The 21,627-nt window shown below is 51.8% G+C and overlaps 4 protein-coding genes across 4 annotated transcripts; 2 read left to right on the plus strand and 2 right to left on the minus strand.

Annotated features, from left to right (window-relative positions):
• Positions 1-338: 338 nt before the first annotated feature.
• On the minus strand, positions 339-4,204 carry COCSUDRAFT_59461 (hypothetical protein; the record flags this gene model as incomplete). Its single annotated transcript, XM_005651456.1, has 9 exons — positions 339-430; positions 714-857; positions 1,152-1,245; positions 1,696-1,881; positions 2,140-2,215; positions 2,547-2,710; positions 3,063-3,281; positions 3,592-3,696; positions 3,965-4,204. The coding sequence occupies 9 exons, from the start codon at positions 4,202-4,204 to the stop codon at positions 339-341; spliced, it is 1,320 nt and encodes a 439-aa protein (XP_005651513.1).
• Positions 4,205-4,812: 608 nt separating this feature from the next.
• On the plus strand, positions 4,813-7,313 carry COCSUDRAFT_64739 (hypothetical protein; the record flags this gene model as incomplete). The annotated part of the gene is made up of 6 exons (XM_005651457.1): positions 4,813-5,220; positions 5,492-5,585; positions 5,873-5,956; positions 6,358-6,497; positions 6,905-6,956; positions 7,272-7,313. Exons 2-6 carry the CDS (start codon positions 5,496-5,498, stop codon positions 7,311-7,313), a joined length of 408 nt encoding a protein of 135 aa, XP_005651514.1. The 5' UTR covers positions 4,813-5,220; positions 5,492-5,495.
• A 1,643-nt stretch (positions 7,314-8,956) lies between these two features.
• COCSUDRAFT_59463 (hypothetical protein) lies at positions 8,957-10,648 on the plus strand (the record flags this gene model as incomplete). Its single annotated transcript, XM_005651458.1, has 5 exons — positions 8,957-9,058; positions 9,243-9,330; positions 9,453-9,548; positions 9,941-10,106; positions 10,591-10,648. The coding sequence occupies 5 exons, from the start codon at positions 8,957-8,959 to the stop codon at positions 10,646-10,648; spliced, it is 510 nt and encodes a 169-aa protein (XP_005651515.1).
• Positions 10,649-11,849: 1,201 nt separating this feature from the next.
• On the minus strand, positions 11,850-21,161 carry COCSUDRAFT_46300 (amine oxidase catalytic domain-containing protein). The gene is made up of 17 exons (XM_005651459.1): positions 21,109-21,161; positions 20,432-20,640; positions 19,895-20,059; positions 19,259-19,404; positions 18,608-18,806; positions 17,977-18,126; positions 17,577-17,672; positions 17,200-17,283; positions 16,705-16,827; positions 16,029-16,229; positions 15,102-15,240; positions 14,762-14,829; positions 14,092-14,214; positions 13,411-13,683; positions 12,976-13,117; positions 12,383-12,567; positions 11,850-12,066 (listed from the first exon to the last, which is right to left on the minus strand). The coding sequence occupies exons 2-17, from the start codon at positions 20,624-20,626 to the stop codon at positions 11,902-11,904; spliced, it is 2,454 nt and encodes an 817-aa protein (XP_005651516.1). The 5' UTR covers positions 20,627-20,640; positions 21,109-21,161; the 3' UTR covers positions 11,850-11,901.
• Between the last annotated feature and the right edge of the window lie 466 nt (positions 21,162-21,627).

Here is a 21,627-nt window from a genome sequence, read left to right on the forward strand (position 1 = left end):
TTATTTTGGAGGTACTTCCGCTTCTGCTGTAGGGTTGAGGCTCTTTGAACTTGATGCTCTTGAAGCTGTTTGAAATTTCCTGCTTGACGCCACCAGCAATGAAGCCCACATCACAGTGCTGTCAATGTGAACTCCCAACCTAGATCCCAGGTAATTCTTTGGTGTTGCACACGCTTGAATCTTGCCCAGTCAACCGCCCAAGGCATTATATAATATATTAGCCAAGATTGTCTTGCCCACCCCCTCTTGAAGGCCAAATTCGACAAAGCTCAGCTGCCACCTTTCTGTGAATTTCTGATGTTGTGATATTTGGAGGGTTTTACGGTTTTAAACACCCCTCAGAAGCCGTCAAAGAGGGTGGCGAACGCGGCGTCGTCCTCGAAACGGTCCTCAAAACGGCGCGCCTCCTCTTCCAATGCCGCCAAAGCCCCTGTGCAGCAGTATAATGCCCTCAGCATTGGCTCTCTCCCCTTGAATTACTTGATACACACTACCACTGCACAAAAAGTCAAACACCGTGCAGGAATGCTGCTCATCATGCTTGGCTAATCAGCTGGGAAGCCTGTTTTGGCTAACTCCTGGCAACCAACGAATCTGGTCTCTCGATGCATGCGCTGTGCAGCAGAATGCAAGCAGCTGCATGATCTTCATAGCCCAAAAGAGCCAAGCGGACAACAACATCGTAAGATTTTATGACAGGGTGTGAAGCCCACCTGCGACAGTGGGAAGAGACGAAGTGCGGAGGGGTCCGCTGCCCGGCTCGGGCACAGATGTTGCCCGGCGGGCAGAACCGAACGGATCGGTGACATCGCCGCCGAACGGTGACGGCCCAGCCGCTGACTGTGCGCGTCCCATACCTGCACACTTGAATGTCATTGTCAGCTCCTGGCATTCAAGACTTAGACAGTCGAAAGAAGGCCGCCGGAATATGAAACACCGGTTCTCCTGAGATGCAGATATGTCAGCTGAGAGGTCTGCCAATTAGAAATTGTCAACCGAGATATGTTGCAGGCACTGCAATGCTGGCGGTTGAATTGAATTTCATCTCTTGGGACTGGGGAGAAGGATATTTTCAGAGAGGGGGTGGGTTTATATTGCATTGATTGCAGATGAGCATAAGCAGTGCTGGTGAGTATAGGAATATATCTCACCTGGGAGGGTCTTTGAAGCGGCGCCTGTTCCGGCTGCGAGGAGATCCTCGTGTGACATCGGCGGCTCTGGGCTCGTCAGCGTTGACTCATAACCCTGCGCACACACAAACAAGGCATCAGCCAAGAGTGTGTTGTTCCTTGATGCCTCTGCATGGCCGTGATTGAGACACAGAACTTGCCATCTGAGCATGCATGACTCCTTCCCCAAGATCCGTTGGGCGAGACATACACCGGGACAGCAGATCGCCCGTGCCACTTTGCTTGCATGTCACAACATCTGCTGCCACCAGCTGAGCTCTTGAGCCCTCACGGCGAGAGTCAAATTTCCAAAAAGCCGTGATATTTTTTGACAAGCAAATACAGGAGTCTTGCAAAACTTTGGGCTGGAAAGCAAAGCCTGCTACATTGCTGTGCCGTCCGGTAAGAGAGTCCTTGCAGCAGTCTGAGGTGACCCACAGACCTTACCAGCCCACTCATCCTGCCCGGCAGTATATCTAACAAACATCAGGTAAGCATGAGTAAGGCCTTAGGGCAGGCCACTCACATCGCTGGGCCGGCCGTGCTCTCCATGCTGTGCTTTCAGGCGCTGAGTCAGCTGTGCATTTGAAGCTGCAGCCTGCCTCCACAGCTGCTGCCAGCGGTCCGCTTCGCCTTCCAGAGTGCTGCAGTGTGCTTGGAGCGCAGCCACCTTGCTGCCCATCTTCTGGACGTCCTCGCGCATCAGCCGCGCCTGCGTTCGAACCCCGGGGTCAGCACCTTTTTTCTTTTTTACTTTTTGTTTCACTTTCTTTTTGGTTGCTATATGAGCTGTGGTAATCATGGGTGTTTCCTTGTCAAGGAGGACTGTTCGTTCAGGCAATACAGTGCAAGCAAGTTGCTGGCAAGTCAACCGAAGCTGCAGGATCGGTCCTGCTTGCAAACAGCCAGAGCCACAGGCGGGGTGGGGAAGGTTTAGAAGTTTTGGGACAAGTTATTTGTGTGGGCGCACCTGGCGCTTGATGATGCCCCACTCCTCCTGCCTCTTCAGCCGCATGCGGCGGGCAGACTCCCTGTTGGTAATCCGTCTGCGCAACCAAAAATGCTCCCATCAGTCTCCCGCGAATAAACTACACATCACGTAACAATAGGAAGTAATGCATGCCATGCAGTGTTTCCTCCTGCTGCAGGTGCTGCGCACTTCCCATGTCACATTGAGACCTCCCCAAAAGAGGGCTCGGATTCAGAATTGTAGAATGGCAGACGGGCGGCACAGCGCCTAATGTGGCTGATCTCTGTGAGAGTGTCCTTGATATCAATATTGAAATTGAGAAAGGGCGGCACACCGCTCAATGCGACGGATTTTTGTAAGAATTGTTTGAATTCAAATGTATTTGGATTTAGGAAAGGCTGGCGCACCGTTTCATGCGGCGGATCTCTGCGGCGGTGTAGGGCCGTCCAGATGCGTCCTTGGTCTCGACGATGACTCGCCGCCGCGGCCTCTTCTGGCCGCTGCGCTTGTCGCAGTCGCTGTCCAGCAGATCGTCCAGGTTCACATCCAGGTCCATGTCATCCAGCCGCGCCTGCAAAGCCAGAAAGACATGTTGCATTAGAATTGCCGTGATCCCTGCACAGATTTGCGGGATGAGCTATGGAGTGAGGAGGCCTGCGCTGCTGTGATCCTCAGGGTTAACAAGCTTGGGTATGTCCGGCTGTTGATGCCACTTACTGTTAATTTTGGCGACTGCATGTACCACAAGAGCTGAGGGTGCAGTGCTCTGCAAGAGCAGATCTGCAGAGCTGATCATCCCACTAGGTCTACGCAACAAGCGCCTCATCGTCAGCGTGTCCCTTCATCGGCGTTTCAAGGTGCTGTCTTCTGACCTACAACACTGCCGAATCCCCCCAAAGAAAAAGGAGATCACAGCGTCACACCTGCGGGAGGGGTGTGCTGGCGGCGCGGTGGTGGCCACCGCTGGCGGCGCCGGGGGATCCCCCCACGATGTGGTGCGCCTCCAGCGCGGCGGCTGCGGCGGCCCGGCGCGGGGGGCGGCCCCCCCGCGGTTGCGGGTGGTGGCTGTCGGTGGTGGACACCAGCTCTGTGCGGCTGTCTGTGCTGCACGCGCTCAGGCTGATCGTCGGCTGATGTGCTCCCTGCGCGCACACAATCAACATGAGTTCAAAGTTGCATCACTTTGAGATCATACAGGACTGTTTTGGGTTCTTTGGGCCACCCTGATCTATTTTCAGAGGCTGAGGAATGCAGGCATGTCAACACGCAGACATGGCTCTCACAGTGTTGACCTGCCGGACTGCCTTTGACCGCCTCTGCAGCGCTGGCAGCTGTGTGCTGGTGCAAGCCAGAACAAAAGCCATGATGCATGATGGGCAGTAAGGCATGGCGATGGCCTGACAAGGACCAGCCAGCAGAGGTTGCAGGGTCCTGGCTGTCGGGTGCACATACCGCGCTTGATGCTGTGATGTTGATGACATTCCTGGGGCCGTGGGGGTGGCTCTGAGCGCCTCTGCTGCCCATGCGCATGCCATCTGGCGTGCATGGTGACATCCCCTGTGCATTGAAAGCACAGCAGTGCTTCAACATAGTCACTGCGTCTGACAAGGCAGAAGTGGCCAGCCAGAGCGAACAGGGATCTTCTCTTGGCGACTATGCAACTCACGAAGTCGGAGAGGAATTTGGAGGTTCGTTGTGATTGCGTCAGTCTGACAACATCGCAGGGCAGAGAGTTGTGTGTTCGGGCTGCTGGGATCCAGCCCCCCTGGGGTGACATCTGCTGGCGACTTCCCGACATACACCGATGGCGATGGTAGAAACGCACCTTGTCCAGTGAATCGAGTAAGTGGCTGTCGCTGTGGGTGGGCGATTGGGACAGATGCGACTCCAAGAGGAACTGGAGCTCTGGGCCCAGCTCAAGGCCGTCCAACTCGAGTGCTCCATCCAGTTCACTGAGCCCGGACTCCGGGCTGCAGCTTTCCAACCTGAAGTCGGCTGGGGCTGTGAAAGCCGATTTCAAGTTTGCGGCATTCATCGACCGGGCGTGGTAAGCGTCGCCCTGCATCTGCGCTCGCTAGATCTTGATCGTGTCCCAGCGATGCCTGTGTCCTGCGATTGACGATCACCACAAAATCAAGTTGGATCTATTATTTATATACAAGTTTGATTCATCGATGGAGTTCTATGGGATGTGGGCTTGAACTTGCAGAGAATTCAAAGAACAGGTCAAGACGCTTTATCACGCGATCGGAGGCGGTGTCCTAGACACCGTAGAGGTGACCTGACACATACCCGGAGAAAGTGGTAGAATACCTACTGTCAGAAGACTCCACAATCAGGCTGCTGTGGTGATGTGCTGGTGTCGGTTCTTGAACATGCCACTCGATCTGTTCGCTAGATTCTGGTCCCGATCTTCCCTGATCTCTTCTGCTTACGAGGCAGTCACAAGCCGATCCCGACAAATGTACCTAATTTGTGCTAAGCATTTGTATTGGGATCAAGATCGTCCTTGCGATTGAGTTTAAGGATGGCAGTCTGCGGAGGGGAGTCTAAATCGGTGAGCAAGGTTCCGAAAGAGGAGCCTGTTCAGGCTCGCCTCAAAACCCTTGTTTCGAGTCCCGGCGACAGCTTTCTCGCAGCTGAGCCTGTGACCTCCTGTTGGGTCCAATCTTGCCTCCTTGGAGGTGCACGATGCGAAGGGTTCCTTGTATTACCGTGTCTGAGGACACTCACTAGACAATGCCAGCGAAGTTGGCACGCGATGGGCCGCTTTCAGAGGGCATGATCGTATCAGTGTCAGCAATCGGTTGAGTCGGTGCCCACGATGTGAATCTGGAGCATGCCGGCACGCAGGCTCCGCTACCGTGGTATAGAGGAGATCGCTTTTGCGGCGTACTTCAACAAGCCCAGCTCTCTTCCTGCCTTCATCCTCGATTTTGTTTGGTCCAACTTTTTAATTGCTTGCGTCGACGTGGGGCAACATCTGGTGCTCACCTTTGAAGAAGTAATTGGACAAGCGAGGCCCCCGGGACCCAATAGCCGCAGCTGCCTCAACAACCTAATAGCATCGTAGCTTGAAAGGTGATCCCCAGAGTCTGGCCTGGCTTTTAGGATATCCATGCACTGCACGAAGCGAAGGATAATTCTTGGGTTCTGATTGCAATTTGACGAACTGATTGTTCTTAGTCGACGTCTTTGCACAGGGCAAACCCATCATGTTTACAGTTTCTGGACATGGATGGGAGCTCGTCCCATAACTAGCAAGCTGTCCTTGCCATACATGCCATCATCATCTCCGTTCCGGCTCATATGACATTCGGAACCGTCAGAGATTCTATGCACGATGCGGCAGGTGCATGAAAGCTCCCCCAGACACCAGGAGCACAGTGCTTGGCTTGTACCGAAGGATCCTGCGCACGGGGCGCAGCTGGAAGGGAGGCCAAGAGGTAATCTCTTACTCATCAGCTCAGATCATTGCAGCAGCAGTATCTCACAATATCCTCGCCATACAGCTGCAGGGACAGAGGATGTACTGCCTAAGGGATATTTCTGTTCTGCCCAGAAAATATCAAGCCTTTTGGCAATCTTAGGCCGATCCAAGCAATCTGCTGCCTGCTGTCAGCCTGTGATTCATGCCCAATGACCCAAAAGTATATCGAGCCGCATTCGTGCATTCTCTTCCCTTCCAAGGCTGGCAAGCGATAAATCAAATGTGATTGTTTTGTTGTCTCAGGAGAGGGAGTACATAGAGCGGGAGGCAAGGGCGCAGTTCAGGCGCAGTGCAGCAGTGCGCGATCCCACCGAAGTGGATAAACTGGTCAGCTCCTGCCACTTTGCAGCCGTAGCTGAATCTGACTTCCCTTTGCCACATTCGTAGGCTTCTGCATCTCCCATTGGGGTTTTCAAGTAGCATCATGCTGCTCCATGATCAGGCTGTGGTAGCAAAGCAGTGCCGTGCCGTGCCGGCTTTGACTAGAGACCTCATTCTCTGAAGCAGATAACGCCAATGCAATTATCCATCCAATCTGCCGGCTTTGCAGACCACTCTTTTCTCTGGCTTTTGCCTGGCAACATGTATGGCAGCACACAGAGCATTGTTCGCCAAATATGCCATGCAATCAGCTCTTGTCTGCTGTTGCATATGAGCTTTTCTTCAACCTTGCAAGCCAGCATTATATGGACTCTGTCATTGTTACAGTTGCGTTTTCTCCAGTACAGGTGCAGGAGGGTGAGCAGCGGTTGGAGTATGCGTTGCATTACCATATCCCCTATCCGCGCCTGCACCACGCGTCGCAATTCCCCCGCCGCTACACTCTGAACGCTCTGCAGGTGGAGCCGAGCGGTGCACCCCAGTCCAAGCGCGTTCCCTCCCTCCATCCCCACATCAACCCTTTGGGTTTACATAGAAAGGAAGGGCCGCAGGATTTCCTAGTTTGGCGAATCTGTATGAGAACATGTAGATATAGTCCCAAGTCCTGGTCTCCAACCTTGTGACTATATAGAGGTTTCACTTTTATTGAAATTTCCAGAGGTTTACAGCATGCAGTTGGTCAGCTGAATCGATCATGGGTTTGCCAAAGCTTTTGAACCTCAACCTGAAGCTTTCAATGTCTCAAGCTGCAGCCTTCAAGTGTGCGCAGTGGAGGTTCAGAACAGTTTTGAACCTTGCCTTTTTGGCAAAGTCTAGTGAAAGGTCTTGTCACATGTCAAAGCAACTCTGGCCTTGAGATTCGCCAATACCTTAGAAGTTAGAGTTGCTGTGCAGGGACCCTGATGTGGCGGCCAAGCTGGCAGCTGCCACCGAGCGCAGGCGTGCGGTGAGAAATCCCCTCATCCCAATTTACCTGTCAAGGGATGAGGAAGATTTTAGAGCCGCATGTTCTCAGTTCAGTGGGTGTTGAGGTGGGCTTTGTGGGCAAGTTGCTGACGCTCCCATAAGGAATATTCTCTTATGGCTTACACTTGCTTGCCGTCACGCATTATCTGTCAAGGATAACCTGTGCACACTGGCCGAGGAAGGATTTTCAGCAGGATGTTTGAGTGCAGTGCTCTACAAGGGTGTTGAGGCGGGGTTTGTGACACTCCCGTAAGGAATACTTTCTTATGGCTTACAGTCGGTTGCTGTTGCGCAGAAGCTGGAGCGGGCCAGGAGCGAGGAGGGCAACGCTAGCTGAGACGGGCGCGCCATCAAATCAAACCCCCTCCCCCTGGGGGATAAAACATGGTACAAAACCCTTTCTCCGGGGTCTGCAGAGACTGCGCCTGGAAGGAGCCTCCTACGGTCTGATAGAGGAGGAAGAACTGTAGGAGACAGCTGCACGAAGAAAGATTCATGGCCGCCTGTTGTACAGTCACAGGTAGCACAAGCAGATGACCATAAACAGGACGAGGTGCCTCGTCCAATCGAGCCAACAGCGCAGCAAGCGGAGTGCAGCCAAGTCCTGGGTTGGATCTCATCAGCTGAAGAAAGGGGAGCTGAATAAAGGAGGGTGCATGGGCAAAGGGATTTTCATCACAGGCAAACTGTGTTGAAGTGGGTGTGAATTTGCCAGGCGAGCAGGCTCGGGAAGAAACTTTGCATGCTTGCTTGTTTGCCCACGCTGTGCTGAGGCCCCATGTGAGGCATGGTGTCTTTGATGCTACGTGGTCTCAGTTTGTGTATCATGGTTTCGGGGCTGTGGCGACTGCACCATAGACTCCTTTTTGAACAATTGATCTTGGAAAACTCGAGTGTTCAGGGAGGGCCACGTCTGCAGTGACGCAGGTCAGGATGCTAGGCATGCATGCCCAGGCCATGTGATGGCTGGTGACAGATTGTGATGTCGTTTTCACTATGTAATGCCTAAATGTCTCTCTACTGGACTGTACATGTAGCGAGCTGGGTGTTGCAAGTTTGGAACTTGCAATATCCGGGGATGGTTGCGTGACAGTGGGTACTTGGGGTTCTGCTTTGATGCAAAGAAAAATAACTTCCTTTTTCGTTGTGAACTTGAATATGTGCCATGGTTGTGTCACCAAAGCTGTGCTGGTGTGTTTGACCAGGATGCATTGCCAGCTGGCTTGTCCACTTTAAATGATGTCAGTCAGTCAATCACAGGTCATGATGTGATGGGTGATTGGGCTATCTAGGTGAATGCACATGCTGGGTTTTTGTGGACATATATGCTATCAGCCGGATTTGCAACTGCACACTCAAGTTGCAAGCTTGCACACCTAAGTTGCAATTGCATGTTTGACTAGGGAAGCACATGTTTGATCTGCAGATATGGTTGATTGATGATCGGTCATCCACATCTTGACACCGCATCGCCACTCTTGTGCCTCAGTGAGACTTAAAGATCAAATTTGCTTTTAGATTCCAAGTTCAAGCGCTTTCTAAGCTTAAGCTTGTAAATTCAAGGACACATACATACCCTGCTGTCCCTGGTGAGGCTCTACTGCAGCATTTGTTGTCAAAGCTCCCCCTATGCTAAGCATTCATGTATGCATGACACAGCACGCTGGACATTCCACTGGAAGCGTTACACTGGAAATTGCGGTCGACGTGGCGCTGCAAGCAACGTGTGTATCACATGCGACCACGACAGCAGACCTCGCTTTCGAAATGGAAGAACATCTGTCGAGAGGACTCTGAGAGGAGCAAGTCGCCGATAAATTCAGATAGGACGTCAAAAACATACATTTAATACCTCTATTCGACTGCTGGTTCCTCTGCCTGTTAGCTTCTGCTTCCGCTATGGCTTCATTAGCGCGATCTGTCGTTCCGATAGCTGCAGCATCCCCTGCGTGCAGAGTAGCGCGCCCCGTTCCGAGGAGGATGACTGCAATTCGTGCGACCAGCGACAATGAGGTTGTGAAGTCAGAGGCGCCGATTCAGCCGACCGTATTCTACGGCGGCAACAGCTACACAGAATCAGAGGTGATGCCTCGTTTCTGCTACACCGCACAGCACCCCCTACGTGGATACCACTTTTCCCTTGATCACAATTTATTTGAAAATTTATCCTGCTTTCCCAAAGAAGAACTTGCCTGTTGAAGTGAGCACGCCTCTCACGATGCGTCTGATTCCAAAAAAAGCTAACTCTTGGAGGCAATGCCTGCAGTGGGCCGCGGCAGTGAGGAGTGGACGCGTCGCTGACACACAACCGACGCCTTCTACCAGCGATGCAGGCTCAGTTCCCAACATAGGGGGTATGTTTTCCCCAACACATCCTATCTGCGACAAGGCACTGATCCTCCCTGCTGCCCCCCATAACATCAAGACTTCTTGACCTGGCTTGCTCCTGACTGATGTGCTTATATAATTTTCACAGATATCATGGCGTTCTCTGGCCCAGCCCCGGAGAGGACCAATGGCAGGCTCGCCATGCTGGGCTTTGTGGCAGCAGTCGCTGCAGAGCTTGTCTCAGGTGAGACCATATACTCCCGATAAGCTTGGCTACAACACAGTCAACATGCATGTTTGTGCACATCAAAATGCACTCCCTGGAGAGGCCCCTTATGTAGCAATCTCCCAAGTCCCAAGGCCCTGGCTCCGTCTTTCAGGAGTCATGGTGTGCTAGCTCAACTCCAACCCAACAAACATTCCTCTGGCTGCATGGCTCAAGTGCAATTGCATCAAATCTTTTGCAAGGCACAGAGGTTGGAGGTATGCAGTGCCCCAATAGCACAATTGCCCTGCAATGGGCTAATATGACTCCCAATTCGACTGGATTCACTGACTGCTTCTCAAGATTGCAAGACTCTTACTTGAGAGCATTTGCGGCAAACATCAGTGCTGAGCATTTGGCATTTGCTGCAGGCAAGGGAGTGCTCTCTCAGTGGGCCCAGGAGCCTACACTGATCACAGTCACATTCGTGCTGTTTGCTGCCGGCTCGCTCGCGCCGCTGTTCAAGAATGCTGACAAGGGGCAGTCGCTCGGGCCCTTCACTCCTTCAGCAGAGATCATCAACGGCCGCGCAGCCATGTGAGCCCCCTTGGTGCCGAGGATACTTGTGACACAAGATTTATTGGTTTTTAGTTATTATTATTACAGGTCGGCAAACCCAAAGCCAGAGGCCATAGGGCATACACGCAGGGCGTCTGCAGCCACATCTGCGGGGCCTTCATTAGTCTGCAGCCTATCACTCACTCATCATATACACGCATGCAATCCCTGCACAAGAGTCTGTGAAGATAAGGATTTCTGATATTGATTGTAGCACATGGGCCCCACCAAAGCAGAGTGAATGAATCAGAAAATTCCCAGCAGCAAAGAATGAAGCAGAAACCAGCACGCTGTTGTTCTTCCTGTCACATGATTTTGTCTCAGGCTGGAGCTTGATCTTGCATCACCAGCAAAAGATGGGGTCTTGCTTTGGACCTGCACAATTCATATCATCATGGCTCAATAGGCAGTTCTGGTATGTCCGGAGACAGAGTCTGATCCAGAATTTTCTGGTGCTGTGCAGGATCGGCTTTGCCGCCCTCATTGGAATCGAGGCACTCAAGGGCTCAGCCCTCTTCTGAGCACTCGGCAGACTCTTCTGTGATTGCAGTCAAAGGCAATCTGAAGTCCAGGAACGCTGTGAAGGGGTGTTGCATTTCAGGACCTGAAGCACCAGCTGGCCTGCAGCTGTTAGGTTCACGTGACAAGAAGATCCCAAGAAGTGCACCTTGGGATTTCTAAAAATGCACATTGTACCAGCATCTGTTCTGTATCATTAAGTAGATTGCAGCACTGATCCTTGTTTGACCTGATAGCTACATCAAGCCAGCTTCTAGAGCTAAGGCAGGCATTGATAACGCATGCTGTAGAACTGTGATGGGGGCTCCTTTTCTAGCACGCCTGATTTACTTGTTTCAGTTTATCTGCAATGACTGCTCATTTTTAGATTACTTGTCAGGCCAAGTCCTGCCGGATTCTATGTCATACTGGCTAGAGATAGGAAAATGCAGGTATCAAAGGCAAGTAAGCCCCAAAAGTATGTACAGATTATTGGATTGTAAGCTTCTTTCTTACAAAAGCATCTTGTCCTACTCTGGAACTTCACTGTCTGGGCACAAGTGACTTGCCCTGCTATTTGCAATTTTAGCAAAAAAAAAAACATTCTTCAGAAGAGGACTCTCTGTGAACTTTAACCTCATACGTGGTTGCCTCAAAAGCACCTCCAACCTCAGCGCTGCCACCGGCTATATCTAATAGACATGTAATTACTAATCTATTTACTATCTAAAAAGCAGCAAGCAAGACATCATCGATGAGAATGTCAATGCGTTCTATCCTAAATCTCACATTTTGAAATACTTCAATAGCCGACAAACGCGGGCAAAATTATGCCTGCTTGATCCAGACAAGGGCATTTGCTAAAACTGTTCAAGACCGGCATGCAGAAACAGCTGCATTGGAGCAAATTGACCAGCAAAAACGGCAAGCGTAGCCGTGGCTTCTAGACTCATTCGACTCTTCATGTTTCAACCCCGCGTAGCTGTATCAATTTTCTTGTTTTTAACGTGAGTTGTTGACAGGCATGGCGGCAAGGAACCTAGTGCCATTCAGTGCGTCCAAGTGGAGTATAAAGAGGAACTTTTGAAGAGTTCCTGATCATACTCTCCTTTTGGTGTCAGCAAAAACTGGCAGCAGTGGTACTTGCCAGAATAGGCAATGCTCCTCACCAGGAAGAGCCTCCGCCCCTAGGCAATAATGTGGAAGCCTTATTATCCCCTTGCCCAAGCCAAATCAGGCGCATGCTAAGAGCAGGCAACGCCCCGACAAGACACGCTTAGACGTAGGCGGAGAATTCAGTGCGGTTGAAGGGGGCAGCATTCTTGGAGGGAACGCAGCTGAAGTCTGTGGCCACCCCATATGTCTCGTACTTTGGCTGCGCGCGCCGCGTGTAGTTGGTCGGAGACATGACCACTATGCCGTACAGATCTGTCGCAGCTCCCTGTGAAGCCAAGCACTGCAGATTCAGCCAGGGACAAGAGAATGACTTCAGTGACCAACTTTTGCTACCCTGTGTCACTCGCCCAGGGCAGGTTTATACCGACAGGTAATGCAAGGACACATGAGTCTGATTGCAACAGGCAGGGCTGGAGGCATGCATATTCTTTGGCCCTGATAGACACACAAGAGGCAAGAAGTTCGTTGCACGTTATCAACACCTGCGCAAAAATGCAAAAGCAGCAGCGCGCAATGCAAGGCCGTGTCATGGCAGTCAGGCAAAGCAATGATTGCAGCAATAAGGCGGCGTTGCCTCTCACCCGGTCAAAGTAGTTGTAGGGACGCAGCCAGAAGGACAGCTCTCTGCCCGTAACGGCGGTGACTGGCGCTGACTCACTCGTGGGCACGTCATAAGCGCCCACCGTCACCCAGTTGACGATGTCTGTATTGCGCACAGACTCGCCGTTGATGTAGGACGAGAAGTTCACCGGCTGCGGCGGCACTCCTAAATTTGGCAAAGAACATGCATGTCAGGATTATTGCTTGCTCACGGAGTGCTTTCTGGTGGTCGTTTAATTGGCACCTTGTGCAGACACTCCCTTGTGAAAGCCCTGGGCCACAAGGCCATGAAACAGACAGGCCCTATGGTATGCCCGTGGAGTCAGATCAGATCTTCCTCAGATTTGAATGCGCCTGGGATTGGCCGGCAGTAAACTGCCTAGCTGATCTGGAGCGGAGGCTATACTGTTTGACTGATTGACTGAGAACACCTGCAGTGAGTGGTGCTCCCAGCTTGCCAAGTGTCCTAAGCAGCAATCCTCGCTGTCATCCAATCTGCGCCCTATTCTACGAGAAAACAATGAACCAGGAAACAAATACTGTGGAGAGATATAAGCCAGAAGGAGTGAGTCACCCGGGTGCGCGGCTGCGTAGATGGAAGATGAAGAGCTCTCGTTGTCACGGCGCACGGTCGTGGCGATCTGGTAGCGGGACCATGAGCCGGCCTGCGCCGCCTGCCAGCTGTCGGGATACAGCTGACTAATCGAGCTGTCCACCTGCACGTGCGCAAGGGGCTTGTTGAGAAGTTGCTGCTCTTGAATAAAAGGTGATGAGAAGCTGTGGCACAGGCCATATTGTACCACTACCCGCTGTATGGATTTTGACTCAAAATTTTTGAGTCCTCGCCAGAATGGATTTCTCCTTGCATAAGACAAGCTCTTCCAAGATAAACGCAGCCAAGATTGCAAGGAGGATGGCAAGATTAATTATAGCATTCATACTCTAGTAGAAGGTATGCTCGGTATGAGTCAGAACAGGATGGATCAAATATGAACGGGCGACCACACACCTGAATCTGGTAACCCTGCGGCGTGCCCCACTTGTTGACGCTGCGCTCGCTGATCACCGCTGACATCACCTGCCGGCTTGAACTCAAACTCAAACTTGCGTCCTCCTCCGTCTCCGGCAGCACGCGCCGCAGCCGCTTCTGGACTGTTACGGGCGCCGCAGTGCCGTTTACGGGCCCGTTGGCCCCGGCTACGGACCACGGCAGCGGCCGCTCCTCGATCTCGATGAAGTCCTGGCGCATGCTGTTCTCCGTCCCCTTTATGTCCAGGTCCACCTGTCAGCATTACATACGCAGTGACTAATTGATGACATGATCAATGTGAGTCGTATAATGCGTGCCGCCACATTGCCATACCAGTAGCATGTAACTGGAACAAATTCTGAATCTCGATACTTTCACGCCAAGGACCCTAGAATAAATAGGAAGAATTGTGGGGAAGTCGCTATCGACAGAGGTACCACGGCAAACGCACTGCCCGATGCTAGGGAAGGGTACGACAACAGCAAATTGAAACATCGCTCATGCACGTGGCACAGCTCTTCATGCGTCTAGTTGGACTCAGAGACCTCAATAGCAAATTATCATATTGAAAAGTGAGCCTTCAACTTGGATTTGTCAGAGTCCTCATGTTGAGTCAAAGAGTCCAGGTGGTCTTGGCCAATAAAGCCTCTTCTGCAGCACCTTCCAGTTGAGGAAGTGGTCCTGAACGCTGGCGCCCATGTCAGCATAGAGCGGGTAGGAGTAGTTGCCAGTCGCCCCACTCCAGGGCGCTGCCAGCACATAGCCTGAAAGCCCCACCGACACCTGCACAACATGAATGTGGTTTAGTTCAGTGTTCGAGTAGTGGCTGTTTTCGGCCATTTTGGCCTTTTTTGATTAATTGATGGCCTTTTTGTGGCCATTTTGATTATTGGGCTGCCGCAGGCACAATGGCTGTCGGTATATACATTTTGGGTGGCGCAACAGCCACGTTTCCGTAGGGGAGGTAATGATGAATGGCAAAATTGGCAATCAGTAAGCAAAGCTAGTCATAAAATGGCCTTTTTTGCCCCTGCGGGGCTGTCAAAACAGCCACCAAGGCATAATTCGCCACTTTCTTAATCAAAACACTGGTTTAGTTTGTACCGTGCAACTCGAGCATTAAGCGTCATTGCAAAGATGCACGTGTCCAAGAAGAGACCCAGAAGCAGCAATCTGATGACTGGAACATGGTCAGCAAAAGACACCAAGAGAGCTCGGCACCATGTGAGATGTGCACCCCAGCATAGATAGATAGCCTCAGCACACAGCACAGCTGCCGCCACAGTACCCCATGTTGTGGCCCCTGCAGCCTCTCACCACAACCTCTCACCGCCCGGGAAAGCATAGACAGATCTGAGAAAAACACTCCTGATGACACTTCTGCAGATTGATTCTGACCTGCACGATGGACAGACACATGGCTTCTGGCTTGGTGTGCAGGTTGCAGGCTTACGTCAAACATATGAACATTAGTAGCACACCACGACGATTTCGACCGTACAGATCATTCTTTTGGCCTTGTGATTATTTTGTTAAGGCTTTAGAAGGGATTAGAAATTGAGAGGCCGGCTGCAAAAATTCGAGGGCCGGTATTCCTGGAATCAGGGCAGCAGGAGGTACAGTATTAATATCAATGTGTACTTAGTAATCATCGCGGAGAGAGGAGGAACGCGCCTTGATGGAGCCGTCCAGGTGGAACACGAAATCAGTCATGTAGTCGGTGTTGTAGACCGTAGTAATGCCCCGCACGACTAATGCGTGGTCCGCCACTCCCCCGTACTGGATGAAGCTCCCCTTGGCTGCAAACTCCTGCGTGCATGACACAAATCTGAAAACACCGCGCTGCAGATTTTCTCGGCAGTTATTATCATTGTTGTTATTACGCGCTTTTCCTGCCTAAGGCAAGGTGCGTCTGCAGACAAGCTGCATGTAAAGGCTGCCAGCTTTCTACCCCTTGCTGGACTCGCCAGATCCAAGCAAGACCCAATCAACCGTGGGCACGGTGCTCAGTATTTGTACCGCCCCCCGCCAGTAGGGGCCAACTTCAGGGCAGTGATGGCTTCAATTAGCAGCTCTGGGCACTTGCAGCTGCCGGTGGGGTGGCAACTGAGGCAGATGAGGCCTCCTGAGCGTGTGACTCAATACACCTGCCACAGGGCTAGAGAGGCATGCTCCAGGACAAAAAGGATTAGGCACACATCAAAGCAGCACACAAAGTGGGATCAGACATGCACCAGAATCCCGGTGGATGGCCAAACCAGCCAAGCAAAACAAAGTTTGCATGCAGCCATTCCCCAGCATGACATGTAGAGAAAATTTCTTTAGATCAGGCAAGGCACCCAACAATATTCACGACCTGATACCTGACGGTTCGTGTAGAGATCTATGGAACACATAGTAGCACCATAGGAATTCGGCCATTCGGCATACGGTGAATATTCGGTCGTATATTCGGTGTTTGGGCCAAAAGAGGCCGTTTTTGACCGTATTCCATATATTTTAATACCGTATGACCGTATATTCGGCCGTATTTACGGTCCCCAAAAAAGTGTTCTGACCGAAAGGTGCATCTATGAATGGAACATGCAGTGGCTCGCCTGGGTGTAATGGCGCCAGAGTGGCCTGCCGCTGTCCTGCTCCCAAACGCAGATGCTCTGCGGGTGCAGCAACGGAGAATCCCGGTCCACAAACGCCGCCGAGTCCAGGTAGGATGCATGGAATGGGCAGTCCACCCCATGCACCAACTCGTGGAAACCGCTGCCCAGGCCGTTGGCCGTGTCATAGGACTGCGTGACCGACTGCGCAGCAATGACTCAATCTCTCAAGTCACACATCTTCCTGGACATGAAGGGATTTACATGATTGGCCAAAACGGGTGTGCTGTAAAGATGAGGAAATTGCGTCAAATGAGCAACCCAGGCTGTTGGCCGTGTCATAGGACTCTCCTAGAATCCTCTCCTCTTCCAGACTTTCAAAGGCGTGAGGGGTCTGCATCTCAAAAGGGGTCCTTTTGAACATGTGGTAGGGCTGCGAATAGCAGGTGATCAGTGCTGCTTGAGGCTGAGTCATTAGAAGGCTTGTACGAGCACACGTGAAGCAAATGCCAAAACTTGGAAGCACTGGGCAGTGCCAGGATCAAACGAGGATATTCCAAATTGACAGGAGGTATAAGAGGCAGGCAATAAATCGGCAATGTTGTTTCTCAGCAGCGTAGCGGCAGGTGTGTGTCATGCACGTCAGGCATGATGAGTCAGCATGACAGATGGGTGGCACCTGCGACGGCGTGGCTCCTCCGTATGAGATCATGGCTTCCTGCAGCGCTATCTCATACGCAATCCTCTCACCGCCAAATCGCACGTCCCATATCCTGATCCCCCCGCTCGGCCGAATGCTCACCTGGCCACGCGATGTCCAGAAGCCCATCAGATCATTTGTGGTTAGGCTCTTCCCTCTGCATGCTCAGCTGCAAATGCCAGAGGCATGAACCGTGGACAGCACTCATCAGTATGCAGGACACATGACTTGGCCGTCAAGTGTGACGGAGACTTGGCTCAAGTCAGTTGAAAATTAGTGGGGGGCACTATATCCAGGCTGCCTTGGCGTCCTGGTGCTGAGATTTATCTGGGGATGAGCTTGCTGCATCGGAATTATTATAATTATAATTATTACATGGTCGGCAAACCCAAAGCCAGAGGCCGTAGGGCTGCATCGGAATGTGTGTGCTGCATTTTTCTCTCCCAAAATATAAAGGTGGTCTTCAATGCTGACCTGGAATGTCCAGCCCATGTATGAGACGGCGTTCCTGTCGATGCTGTAACGCTTCCCCGACGGCTCGTACTGCCGCGACCCCGCCTGCGATTACATAACCTATGACTGATATCATGGGAAACCCCGGAGACTTGGTACTGTGCAGGGCAGACACGCTTGAATCGGCATGCATCTTCTGCCCACACACCATCTTGCATGCAACATTTCAGAAGTAAATTGTTGGTGCCCTAAGTCCACCGCAATACACCTGCATACCTGAAGATCGGAGCTCTCACTCTCGCACTGAACGAGATCACACGTCTCAACTTACAGTACTTTTTGACATCATTCGAACATTCCATATCCACCTAGAGTAAGAACCAAATTCATATTCACACCTGTGGCGCGGCGTTGCCTCTCGGCTCCGGCCGCCCCGGCCCCGGCTGCCGCTTGAGGCTCGCATAGTTTATCTCCCCCGGCAGCGGCTGCCTCAACTGTACAAGCACGCGTAGAACAACCCTTCAGCTTCTGACAGATCCCATGCACCATGAAATTTGTCTCCAACTCATACAGAATACATCCTCTGCGCTGCCTGCATCGAGTATTACAGCTTCCTGCATTCTGACAAAGCAACGCCTAGCTGGCAACGCTTATGACAGTAATCTTTCGACATGCCCAAAATGCGCCCAAATCAGTCTGAAGTGGATCAGCTGTTGATCACTTTATGGGTTATCCAACGACAGGCAAGCATGCCAACTATGCCACAAGTGATGCGTCCAGAAAAAGCATGCTTTTCACCTGTTGGCGATTGAGCCCGGAGGTGGTATCCGCAAAGGCGGTGTTGAGTTCGGTGGTGTTGCCAAAGACCTGCCCGTTGTAGAAGATCTGGGTGACCGCCCACTTGGAGGGGTCGTTGCCCCTGTGGTCCACCAGGAACTCCAGCCCAATCTGCACAGCGCACATGGGACTTCTGTCTAGCATGTTCTGTTGAGATATATTTGGTATTCAGGTGCCGCAGAGGAAGAGTGGGTCCTGTCTGCATGCAGCAGAAATGGAGCAGTGCCTGAGCCACAAGGGTGGCCAGGCAAGGGGTGGCGCAAACAGCAAATGAGAAAGACAAACGGCATCCATCAAACAGTCTTCTTGCCACCGTAGCACAGACGAGAAGCATGCCCTCGGTACAGATCACACCCGCTGTCCCTACAGGATTCCCTTGTCTCACAATACACACTGACATGTCCGTCTGTAGAGCCCCTCCAGCCCATCGAATCCTTTCATTCACCTACTTCTGCTTTGCAGACTGCATTGTGGTGCCTAGCAAGGTCCTCTAGTCCTCTGCTTACTGGAGAATGGAGAGATACACATCTGGTGACAAGGGTAAAGACATGAGAAGTCGGGAGGTTGGCAGTAGAGCACGGGAGAAACTCACCGGTTTCAGGTAGTAGCCGTCAGTGAAGCGCATGAACCAGATCCAGGTTTGGCGCTGATCATTAGTCACCCCCCGGGGGGTGGTGTCCCCCCACAACAGGCAGCGGGGAAACTCGCAGTTGTAGTACTTGAAACCGGCAAAGCTCTGAGTCATGAACTGCTCCAGCTGCGCAGAAGCCGCCTGAATCACTGCATCCATCCTGCAGAGACCAATAACATATCTTTTTGCTTTTGGTTTCATGATTAAGAGCTATAGGTAATATACCCTACACCATATTTTACACCCCCCAACCATGCGCGCATCAGATTTGCATGCAGATGCACAGCACACCGCGTTGTTGAGCTGTCAGGTAAGGACAAGGATTGGCAATGAGTAGCTGTGCATGCCAGATTGTCTGTTCAAACTACAGAGAAGCTGCTCAGAAGGCAGACCCCCCCCAGCAAAAGTGGCCATTCCACTTCTAAGAGAGCCAACAGCACAAGGCAGACATGATCATATGCTGACCTCAGCACAATAGATGCCTTCTTCGCATCGCTTGAGCAAATCCTAATAAGTTTGGCCAGTCCAAGCAGCAAGCACCATCCAAATTCCTTCCTTAAACAAAGAACTTGAAAGGTGAGATAAGCAGAAAGGCAAGAGAGGGCAACGCACGCTGAGTATTCGGCTGAGTTGGGCGGCCGAGTGTTCCAAGGCACTTCGCGCAGAATGGTGTAATTGGTTGGAGCCGGCAGCGGCCCCACTGTCATCTCCACCACTTTTGGCTGCTCCAGGTATCCCAAATACACCACCACCCGCGCCTGAACAGGCACACACAGGGGATTGTCAAGTCAATTGTCAAGAGGAGGAAGTGAAGGTTCCTCTTCATTCTCCCCTTGGTCAGTCCCGAGGGTATCGCTAAACCAGGCCCGGGGCAAAACATAGGAAGTGCAAGCTTGGAAACACTCGCAGTGCCACCTTGTCTGGTGCTGGTATGGCTATACGATTTGGCTATCATGGCTTTCAGCATTTCTCATTTTCAAATCTTCCCCACCTGTGCAAATGACATCATGTGCAAAATTTGCATTCAAAGAAGCGTGCGGTATTGGGCACATCTAAACTACCATTGGGCACATTCATACTATCAGATAGAGACACCGTTCATGAGTATTAAATGAGAGCCTGCCCATAGCCCATGCGTGCACCTCAAACTCTAGTTAAAAGCCAGCAAAAAACCAGGAACCTCCTCAATTCAAGAGAGTATTACTTGTATTCTAATGTACACAGGGAATGAAACTTTGGTGAGCATGCCTGTCTGGGCGGTGCGGGCACTGCGCCGCCAGAGTCAAGGAATGCCAGCGCCGGGACTTTGGGCGGCGGCTGAAGCTCCATGAGATAGATGACGTTGGAGGCTGGGGTGGCCTCGTCCGAGCGCGTGAGATTGAGGTCTGCCTGCGCGAAGAGATAATTCCGCACCTGCGCACAAGCTTAAGCTGTCAATTTCAATGCATCGATATAAGGAGCGCATGTGTGTTTCAAATCCACTGCTGACAGTGATGCGCCGGTGTTGTGAGAGCTTTGGGTGATGCTCAGAAAGCAGCAACAAGGACTTGAGGAGCCGTTAGCCGACTGTTCGCAGGTCTGATATTGTCAGAGCAGGCGCATACACTGGCCGGGTATATGGCTGATTGATGATGGTAGGGCCACTCTCCTTGCAGCTTCCAAGCCACTACAGTCATCAGCGCCTGTTGCACATATACCATGCACAGCTGGCATGCAATGGCCTACCAAACACAGAGCAGGTACCCCGGGTGAATTTTGTAAAGCTGCATGTGTAGAGTGATTCACCGCAGCCATCTCTGGAACAGTCAGCTCCTCAAACAGATTTGGCTGGGCCGAGGAGGGAACACGGTCAGACTCCAGCACCGCTTGCCCCTTGTCCAGGAAGCCGGGACAGGTATTGCGCTCTGCGTAGAGCGTTGTGTTACGGAAGTCGCCAACCTCCCGCCGTAGGGACTTGCGGTCCGAGATCACCAGCGCCATTGATATGGCCAGCCCTGCGAGCCAAACAGTGCCAGGACACTCAGGTTCAAGAATCTTTCCTTGGGAAGGGATGGGAGGAGAGGCGTGACGGGTGGTGTCCTGGATGCTGCACGTAAATTATGCCCATTGGGATGTGATTTGCCATTTGGAGCCATGATAGCGGGCAGTGCAAGGCCTGCTTGATCCACTATAGTAGGGCTTCTTGGACCAATCTTCTATGGGCCTGGGGATGTTCTGGCAGTGTCAATGCTGACGAACGCACGTTCTCTCACCAGACTTAAATTAGCCACTTGCTCTTGGATGTGCAAAGGAATCGATGCAGGTATGTTGTTCCTTTGTAAGGTAGGGCGTCTTGGAACCCAGATAAAGATTCGAAAGAGAAATCTCTGGCCAAGCATACATCTGCGACCCTGCAAGCGTCTGAAAACTATGAATAATCGACAACATCTAAAATTACCAGGATCAAGCAAGGAGGCCCTCACCGATCAAGGCAGCCAACAGGAGGTATGCTAAACAGCGCCAGACCCACAGCTGCGTTCTGGATCGCCGTAGAAGCCTTCGATCTTCCGATGGATCATGATATAAGTCTTCTGTGTGGTCAGTGCCGCCATTAGTCGTCTCATTGCCAACTTTACTATGCTCGACTTGTGCAGATGCTTGCGAGGTCTCGACACCAGATTTCGCTTTGCTAGGAGACTTTGACGTAACCAGAGCACGTAATATGTCTTTGAATCCCGGCATCTTTGCACCGGTGTGCATTTACAAATGTGCGCGGGTGCCAACTCCTTCGTCGACGAGGGGCAGGAATCCGTGATGTCCGCACGTGCTAAAACTGCAAACGCACGTGCCACTTTGGACACAACCACAGAAGAACCACCGGAGCTGGACGATTCAAATTTGACACCAATTGCATCTACAGATGCGTTGTTATGGCAGCGGGCCCTCCGCGGCAGCAGTGCAAATCCTTACATTACAATTAACACCCCACTTTGATCAGAGTG

This window comes from Coccomyxa subellipsoidea (genome assembly GCF_000258705.1).
Source record: "Coccomyxa subellipsoidea C-169, whole genome shotgun sequence".
NCBI lineage: Eukaryota > Viridiplantae > Chlorophyta > Trebouxiophyceae > Coccomyxaceae > Coccomyxa > Coccomyxa subellipsoidea.

What these genes read in the sequence shown, in the direction of transcription:
- COCSUDRAFT_46300 (XM_005651459.1), bottom strand. Translation starts at nt 20,626, where the DNA reads ATGGCGCTGGTGATCTCGGACCGCAAGTCCCTACGGCGGGAGGTTGGC. An exon ending in TCTGGCGCCATTACACCCAG is followed by an intron (nt 15,241 to 16,028) that starts GCGAGCCACTGC and finishes TCATGCACGCAG; the next exon opens with GAGTTTGCAGCCAAGGGGAG. An exon ending in CCTACAACTACTTTGACCGG is followed by an intron (nt 12,067 to 12,382) that starts GTGAGAGGCAAC and finishes TTGGCTTCACAG; the next exon opens with GGAGCTGCGACAGATCTGTA.